Genomic DNA, 10,077 nt, shown 5'->3' with positions numbered 1-10,077 from the left:
CACCGAAATTGAAAAGCAAGCTGTTTCATTTCTGACCAATAACTGTTAAGAATATGAATTCCAAAATTAGCTCACGAACATTTGAGATATGTTAATAGAAAATTAAGTGCAAATTTAAAATTATTAAGCTAAATTAGGATATAATTATTAACACAAAATACACCATTATGATTCTCATTAGACTAGTAAATACTTCTTTGTGGGAAAATCTTTATTTAGAGAAATATCATCATATATACCATGCTATTTGAAGTTCTTTGTAGCAAGACAATTTGTATAGCCTTTCTTCGATGATTTATTATTTTAATATTTTATTTTCAGACAGAGAGAGAGTATGAAGGGAGGAAGGACAGAGAGAGAAACACAGAATCCAAAGCAAGCTCCAGGCTCTGAGCTGTCAGCACAGAGCCCAATGCGGGGTTCAAACCCACAAACTGCAAGATCATGACCTGAGCTGAAATCAAATGCTCAACCGACTGAGCCACCCAGGTGCCCCTGCTTTTCTTCAATGATTTTTATCTGAAAACTTCCAACTTTGATTCCCTTCACAAGAATTATGGTCATTTATCCCAGTATTTTTGTTGTTCAGATTGGAAGTGGGGGATTACACTGGGGAATTAGCAACCAATGGACTGTGTTGTCTCTGGTTCTCTCTGGCATACTAAGTATGACACAGAAAACATACAGTGAAATTGGATCCAGAATCAGTTGTCATTAGAGTCCAATTCTTGAAACTAGTGGCTATAGTTACCAATCTGGAGAGCTTCAAACTGATTTCAAATTGATATGTTATGGTACACATTGTTACCTAGATTTTTAAAGAACATACTTTTTGAAAAATCTTAACTTCTTTGGTCGTTCATCTGATACAATCACATATTCAAGTAATTGTTACCCATGTTTTCACGTAATAGTTGCCTATAAAAGAAGTGAACTCACACAAGATTTCTTAGTAGGTTCCCTTTCAAGTTAGTTAAGCATAAACTCAGATTTCTTCAAAGCTAGTGTCCATTCTCTACTTGGAAAAGTTCAGTATTGGACTTCTGCAAGTAGATGTTTCCCTATCAGTAACTTATTTGCCAAATTACTGTTTCCAAGTTGTTTTGATGGCAACAGTTTGTTGAGGTAGAGGAAATCTTCCAGGACCTAAAGACCTGAAAATGAGTTGTGTTATTATGCTTGTTTTCTTATACAGTAGACATGCAATTTACCCAATTGGAATTCACTCATTTGTGGCTGAAATGGTTTGCTGTGATAGAGTTCTAATTTAACTTTTTTAAGCATCAAAATCTAATTATTAATCAGATTTTCATATTAAGAGACAATGAATGCAGAACAGAGAACTTAGTATTATTCTTGCTTTCTACTATGATCACTATAATACAAGGCCATGGTCTACACACCCATTGTGGTTATTATAATTGAGTGCAAAAAGAAATATAAATATACATATATACAGAGAAAGAAAGAGGTGTATATATGAACATCTGTGTGTGTAGATACATAGAATTTCTTTTTAAAGAACACTGACCCACTTCTATCACCTTTCTCTCAAAAAAAAAAAATGTTTTTAAGCTATTAAATGCAACTAATATAAATCAAACAAATAATAGCAGTATTTCTACAAATATACTAATTTTAAAATTCCAAAAAGAAAAATATTCCATTCAATATATAAAACAAACATGTATACCTCAGTTCTTTGTTTTGACAGGGAAAATAGGGTAGCAAAAAAATGAAACGGGAAAAAGCAGGGAGGGCGGTGGGAAGCAGAAGAGAGGATAACGCTAAGAGCACTATACACAAATATAACGAAAGAAACAAAGAAAATAATACAAATCTCCGCAGAACCACTTGCTTCTTCCAGTCTTCCAAATAACTGAGTCAACTGTAGAAAAATGGTTTTCAAATATTAGTGGGCTTCAGGAATACCTGATGGGTGTGTTAAAACACAAATTGCTGGACTGTATCTTGAGTTTCTCATTTACTAGACAATTTGCATTTCTAACAAGTTCAAAACTGACCATACTTTAAGAACCATTAACTAAAATCTCAAAAGCCTATTTATCACTCCTGGTCATTTGCAATATCCTTACTTACAGTTGGAGAATTTCTATAGCTTGCTGAAAATGGCTCCAGTTTATATTGCTAAGCATTGTTTTATTCCATTACTTATATGGTGTGTGTGTGTGTGTGTGTGTAGGTGTGTGTGTGTGTGTATACACACACACACACACCTACACACACACACACACCTACACACACACACACACACACACACAGATATATAAAATCTCATTGGCAGCCTTATAATATTGTTCGTATGATATGCGATTAGAGTTTTGAGGTGACTTCCTGATTATAATTTATTTTACCAGAAAACAAAGTGAAGCCAAACTACTTCTGGAAGCAAAATTTGTTAAATAAATTGTATCATGATGTACATAGTATTTTTCTTTTGAATTAAAAGAAATATGCACTATGTGCAGGTTATCATGCTAGAACCTGGAATGAAGAGTGAACAAAAATAGACATGGTCTCTGACCTCCTGTAATTAAAGAATCTACTAAGGGAGACAATTACCCGAAAATATAATTAAGGTGAGTAATGCTCCAAATGAAAGATATATGATAAAATAAAAGTATACAACAAACTGTTTTTCCAGAGTAGCTAAACATTTGACATTTCCAAGTTGCTCCACATTTAATCATCAGTACATAAAATTATGTTTTTAGCCATTTTAGTAAGTGCTAGTGGTATGTCATTATAGCTTCAATTTGCACTTCCCTATTAACAGCAAATGATGTTGAACATCTTTTCATATGCATATTTGCCATGCCCACAGTCTCTTTAAGTGTCTGTTCTTTTGCCCATTTTTTTTTTTTTACTATTGAATTCTGAAGTTCTTTATATATTCTGAACAAATATTATTAATTGAATAGATGATTGCAAGTGTTTTCTGTCTATGGCTTGCCTTTTCATCTTAACAGGGTAGTTTTCAGAACAAGTTTTTATTTTTGACAAAGTTCAATTTATTAATTACATATATATATATATATATGTATATTATATATATATTGCACCTTTGCTGTCACTTGAAGAATTTTGGCCTAACCTGCAGTCAAAGCAATTTCTTCCTGTTTTTTTTTTTCCCTAAAATCCTTGTATTTTTACCTGTTACATCTAGATCCATAACCCATAACCCATTTGGGTTAATTTTTTTATAAGGTGAGAGGTCTAGGTTGAGAGCCTTTTTTGCTATGACTGACTAATTTTTTTCAACATTATTTGTTGAATATTCAATTGTCCCAGACCAATTCCTCCACTGAATTGCTTATGTACCTCTCTCAAAAATTAGTTTGCCATATTGGTGTGGGTCTATTCTGGACTCTATTCTGTTCCACTGCTCTATCACTCTGAAAAAACCACACAGCAATTAGGTAACAATAACACACTATTTTTTATATAATTTATTTGAGAGAGAGAACACACACGAGTGTGAGCAGGGGGATGGGCAGAGAAAGAGGAAGAGAAAGAATCCCAAGTAGGGTCCACACTGTCAATCCAGAGCCCAACACAGGGCTCAAACCCATGAACCATGAGATTATGACCTAAGCCAAAATCAAGAGTCAGATGCTTAACAGACTGAGCTACCCAGGTGCCCCAATACCACACTATTTTGATTACTCTAGCTACATATGTCAATATCTGGTAGTCTGATTCCTCCAACTTTATTTTCATTTGCAAAGTTTAGACTATTCTAGTTCCTTTGCTTTTTTCATATAAATTTTATAATGTACTATCTACAAAGAATCTGTCTGGGAGTTTGATAGAAATTGTACTAAACAAACAAACAAAAAAAAGGAACTGTACTAAACCTATAGACCATTTGGTGGACAATTAACATCTTTACTGCCTTCCAATCCATGAATATGGTATGTCTCTCCATTTATTTAGGTCTCCTTTGATTTCTTTCATTGGCATTTGTAGTTCTCAGCAAACATATCCTGTGTACATTTTTAAAACTTGTACTTAATATTTTTGAGCAATTGTAAATAATACTGTGTTTACTGCTAACCTACAGAAATATAATCGATTTCTGTTGACCTTGTATTCTATGATCTTGTAAAACTCAATTAGTTCCAGGATGTTTTTGGTGATTTCCTGGCATTTTCTATGTAGACCATCAGATTACCTGTAAATACAGACAGCTTTACTTCTTCCTTCCCAATCTGTATGCCTTTTATTCACTTTTCTTATTCTACTGCACCAGCAAAGATACCAAGTACTACGTCAAAGAGAAGTGATGAGAGTACACATCCTTGCCTCATTCCCAATCTTAGGAAAATGGCATTTATTCTTTCACCAAGTATAATGCTAGATGTAGGGCTTTAGATGTTTTTTTATTATCAGATTGAGGAAGTTTCCTTCCATTGCTGAACTTTTTTTCATCATAAATGGGTGAATTTGGACAAATTTTTTTTTTTTATAACAACTGATATGATCATGTAGTTTTCCTTATTTTCTTCTTTATACAATGGATTACACTGACTAAATTTCAAATATTGAAGCAGGCTTGCATATCTGGAATAAATTCCACTTGGTTGTGGAAACAATTCAGATGTCTTTCCACAGTGAATGGGTTACCAGGCGGGGATAAAACCATACAATGGAATACTATTTAGCAATAAAAAGGAACAAACTATTGATACAGCAACAACACTTACAGATCTAAAGGGCAAGATGCTGAGTGTAAAGTCAAAAAACCTGGTCAGACTTCAAAAGGTTACAAGTTGTATGATTCCACTGATATAACATCCTTAAACCTACATTACAGTGCCAAAAAAAAAAAAAGATCAGTGGATGCCAGTCATTAGGGTTAGATGAAGGTATAACTATTAAGGAGCAGCAAGAGACTTTCTTTGTGATGTTAAGTTCCATATCCTTTGTGTGGTAATAATAACATGATTCACAAATATAACATTTTATAAACAGAAGAAAAAGAGCTTGTAAATATTGTGAAATCCAAATAAGGTCAGTATCTGAGTTAATTGTGTTGCTGCATGCTGCAGGGTCAATTTTCTGGTTTGATAATATACTGCAGTTAAGATAATAGGAAGAAGCTGGTACATGGGAACTCCCATATATTTTTGTAACTTCTTGTGAGTCAAAGTATTATAAAATAAAACATTATTAAAAAAAAAAAAAACAGGTAGAAAAAAAAAGAAAAAAAGAGGGATATACCCCCTGAAAGAGGAGTCAAGGAAGGCTTTGTTCTATACAGAGGGAACAAGTATCAAGTGTGTGGAAAAAGAAAGCATTAACAACTCCATGGAATTTAAATGTGGCTAAATTGAGAAATCTAGCTTTCTGACTACCGTTGTAGTTCAGGAGTCAGGTGATGGTGGCGGTAATGAAAATGGAGAAGAACTGACATGAAATGTATAAAGCAGCATAAAATAAATGGAACACGGTTATGGTTTAAAAGACAGAAAATATCCATCAGATTGGGTGATACAGAACTAATCTATTTCAAAGGAAATGGTGGGGGGTGGGCAATGTCAGACTGGAGCAATTTAAAGAATGGGGTGGCAGGGGGACAGATACAAGTTTAGAAAACTGAAGGAATCTGGCTGTAATAAAACAAAAACAAAAACAGAAATGGGTTTTGTAGCTAGAGGAGGACTGTGAAAAGGAGGGGAGATATTTTAAAAAGTAACGAAATGGGCATATTTGAGTGTTAACAGGAAGAATCTAGTTGAAATGAAAGAGAAGAGATAATAAAGAAAAGAAACAACTTAAGGACAAGTGTGAATAAAAGAGATGATGTGACGTTTTGGGGAAGGTAGGATGCTCTATGGTAGAAGGGAATATGGCAATTCATGAAACTGAGGTAAGGCTAAAGTATTAAAAATGAGGGAGACAGTGGTGGGAAATAGTTCAGAAAAGGGTAGGTCTACTTCTACTGTAAGAGAAAAAGAGGTGAAGATGGGTACAAGAATGTCTGATACAGGGTATATTTTTATCCAGTGACTTCTCTTTTTCTCTGTGAAATAGTAAGAAAGCTCTATTAGTTTGCTAGGGGTGCCTTAACAAAGTACACAGAGAACTGATGTCTTAAACAACAGAAATTTATTTTATCATAGTTCTAAAGGCCAGAAGTCCAAGATCAAGGTGTCAGGAGAGTTGGTTTCTTCTGTGGAATCACTCCTTGGCTTGTAGATGGGCATCTTCTCTTTGTCTTCCCACGGTCCTTCCTCTGTGTGTCTGTGTCCTAACCTCCTCTTCTAAAGATATCAATCAATACTGGATTACGGCCCACTCATTATGACCTAACTGGCTCTCTCCAAATAAAATCACATTCGGAGGTACCGGGGGTTAGGGTTAGGACTTCAACATAGGAGTACTGGGGGGACACAATTCAGTCTGCAACAAAAGGCTGCTTTGTCAAGAGTGCGAAGGGAGATAGGATACATCAGAGGTTCAAAGTAAAAGGCTTGAAATAGTTCTAAATAGTCTTAAATACTTCTCACAATGTTACATGAAGTAACGGCTTAAATGGTCAATTGAGTTTTAAGTTCAATTTAATTCAAAATGAAATTATGACTTAAAAAAAGAAATTATGACTATTATTCCTCTAAAAAAATTGTTTTACAAGTCAGAAAATCTGAATTCTAATACCTGCTCTGTTAATAAGCAATGTTTCTTGGCTATATCTATCTTTTAATTTTGTTACTCTAAAATAGGAAGAACATTTCACAGAAAAGGCATATGAGTACACTAGAAAGAACAATGACTTGGGAACTCCTAACATCCTAGTCCTGCTCTGTCACAGAAGGGCTTAATTTCTCAGAACCTCGCTCAATTCCTCACCTTAAAATGGAGTATAACTAAATCATCTTTCAAGTCCCTTCTAAAATCCTACAGTTCTATGAAATGAAGTAAAATGAAGTTATTTGAGAATAAATGTGGCACTGGAAAAAAAAAGATTCTTTGAAATATTTACCAATAAAAATTATATGCTCCCAGCATACTGAACATTAGTCTTCCAATTCTATCTTTTCTACATCCTCCTCTGCTCCCAAGTCAATACTATCCTATAAAGTTGGCTTAAACAGTGTGTGCTGAACTGCAACAAAATATTACTTCTTTTGTTATATATGCTTCTCTACTTTAAATCATTACATTATGAAACACCATTCCCAGCATGTCTAAAATAAGAGTTTTTCATATTAAAAAAAAAAAAAAAGCTGAATGATGGATATAGTAGTCAGAAATATGCATGGCAAAAGTAACAGAAAATCCAAACAACATCTAAACAGAGTTTATTTTTCTCATGTAGTAAGTGTAGAGGTTGGCAAGTGTTCATGTTGGTTCAGGTGTTCAATATGCCATCAGGGACCCAGGCTCTCCCTAATCTTTCTACAAAACCATCTTTGAAAGGTAGCTTTCATACTCCTATTTATTGTTTCATGGTTGTAAGATGGCTGTTTTATCTCCAACCATGTTGTTGACACTCATGTCCTGAAGGAAGAGAAAGAGGCGAAAAGCCTTACTTCACAAAGCTTTGACTTGTTAATTTGAAAGGAAGCCCTTCTCAACAGGCTTCTGTCCATTTTCTTAGCCTTAAATAGGTCACATGCTCACACTTTAGATATCTACACTTCCACTACTCTGATGGCCATGAGTCACATGCAATTATTTAAATTTAATTTAAATTAAAAATTCAATTTCTCAGTTCTACTGGCCATATTTCAAGTGCTCAATAGCCACGTACAGCAAGTGGCTACCAAACTGGACACTAGAAATACAGAATATTTCCTTCACTGCAAAAAATTCTTCCTTGGCATATCACAGCCCATAAGAAATGAAACCACTTCTGTTTTAGATCATTCATAAGGTTAAGGTCCTTATCTCCTAGAAGAACAGGGATCTCTGCTCCTACCTGAACAATGTAAGATACTGTTAACAAGGAAAAGGTGGCAGTAAAAGCAGTTGGCAAACATCTGCCACGATGGGATTATCTGTACATTTAAACTGAGGTTTATAAATTATTACACATCAATAATGTATTTCATAAAAAATTCTTGACAAGAAGGTATTAAAATTAGAAAAATAAAGTGAAACTTAGGCTGACAGTTATAAAAGGCACTAACTTACACAAGTATAATTGCTAAAGTAAATACTACTCTAGTGACTAGCAGGAGAGAAAGAAAGGTAATGGAATAATATATGGGCACTACTTTCTTTACAGGAAACACATCTTAAATGGCTGATTATGTTGAAAATGCAGTTACTAAATTTATGGGCAAAAAACACTGTATCTTGTGATAACAAAGATTAGTTGATAAGAATTGCCTTTATATGAGGAGAGTTATTTCACATGTGCTCACTTCTTATGAAAGAATAAAATGAAAAAGACTGCAAAATAAAAGAATTAGACCAGATATGGAGAATAATTTACTAACAGAATTTTCAAAAAATTTAAAAAACTGATGTTGACAATAATTTTCTTCCTAAAGACTTCCAAGTTGTCAATTCCTCCATGAAACCCATTTGCCTAAATCTAACAATGACAAGTATGGAAGAGCTTCTGTATACAATTGGTAAACTACGTATTTATATTTATATATGTAATTATACATGTATATGATACATACAAAATGTAATGCATATATGTAAAATGCAAGCTACTACTAATAATACATGCCTTGAATGACCAATTGCCTATTTTAAAAACAGGTGTCTGAATAGTGTTTAACTCTCAAAGTTCTTTCTATTCTATTGAAACATGCAAAATATTGTTGAAGCATATGATTGTTTATCATGAAAGGAGAAAAAGGAAAAAAAAATTCTAATTATTACTAAGAAGGTAAAGAAATATCAGAAATAGAAATTTTTCTCCTGAAGACCGTTAAGATTTTCTTAGACACTTTAGATTTTCTTTTCCTGCCACTGAAACCCTTTTAATCCCTATTCTCTATGATCTCTTAATATTCTTTTATGCAATTTATACTTGAAAGTTCAATAAATGTAACTTTCATAAAGGTTAAATTTGAGTATTATAGTATACATGAACCTTAAAGCTTTTTATATGTAAAAATCTCAATTATGTCCTATGGTAAAACAAAAATTTTACAAAGAGATATGACTGAACTTTGGAGAATGACATATAAAACAAAAATTTTACAAAAGATATGAGTGAACTTTGGAGAACGACATATTTTAAGCAATATTTATCAGAATAACATAGCACATAAAACAAGCCCACCGGAATGCACAGCAAAATCCAACTTGACACTAGAAAGAGAATCAAAATAACGTGCGAGCATTTTCCTTGTCAGCTGTGAATGCTATGTATTTCTTATCACAAATAAAAAGAATTTAACTAGAAACTGAGTTCTAAAACAACATATTTTCTATCTGACTTTAACAAAAAGAATCTAGAATCTTCATATGCAAGTTTAATAAATCATCATAATTTATTTGTGAGATTTCTACATCAGATTGTAGCTTAAAAGTAGTTATATTATGTGTGATATGAAGAGAATGATGTACAATCAATATAAATCTTGTTAAATCTCTCTTCCATGGACTTTCTCCATCTTCCTGCTTAGCAATAAAAGGCATTTTTAGGTTTATATAAACATTCTTTACAATTGCCCTCTTAACAAAAAATCAGTATATAAATAGCACTAGGCATTTAGTAAATAAGTCACAGGCCAGTAAGTTCAATTGTGCAGTTGTGAAATGTAATGTGAAAGAGTTTGAAACCTTAAGACTGAGTGATCTGCAGCGTTTCCAACATGTCTTCGACTGCCTTAAGAGAGTATTTGGTTTCCTTCTTACTTCGACCTGCAAACTAATTTTTAAAAAAATGCAATTAGGCTCAATTTCATGGCAGGTTCAAAATCACAATCTTACCTTCACTTTGCTAATGAGAGTTAACGTTATCTATTTTATCACTAGCGTGAAATCAAATATCTTTTCTCCAATAAAACAAAATTGGGGTTTTATTTTTTGCTTTTATTTCCCTTACCTCAGGAGACAGATCGAGAAAAATGTTGCTATGGCCAA

At 33.4% G+C, this 10,077-nt stretch overlaps 1 protein-coding gene across 2 annotated transcripts in view; it reads right to left on the bottom strand.

Moving 5' to 3' along the window:
- Positions 1-6,115: 6,115 nt before the first annotated feature.
- EMC2 (ER membrane protein complex subunit 2) overlaps positions 6,116-10,077 on the bottom strand; it is a 50,997-nt gene continuing 47,035 nt past the window's right edge. Inside the window, exons 11-12 of one of the 2 annotated variants that reach the window (XM_042924341.1) lie at positions 9,775-9,862; positions 6,116-6,287 (exon numbers count right to left, since the gene is read on the bottom strand). In XM_042924341.1, the coding sequence (XP_042780275.1) occupies positions 9,776-9,862 (87 nt within the window). In that variant the 3' untranslated portion in view covers positions 6,116-6,287; position 9,775. Of the gene's footprint in view, positions 9,863-10,077 lie in introns of both variants that reach the window. The other variant, XM_042924340.1, reaches the window with a different exon arrangement.

Source organism: Panthera leo, chromosome F2, assembly GCF_018350215.1.
Source record: "Panthera leo isolate Ple1 chromosome F2, P.leo_Ple1_pat1.1, whole genome shotgun sequence".
Classification (NCBI taxonomy): Eukaryota; Metazoa; Chordata; class Mammalia; order Carnivora; family Felidae; genus Panthera; species Panthera leo.
This window is presented reverse-complemented; position numbering and strand designations above follow the sequence as displayed.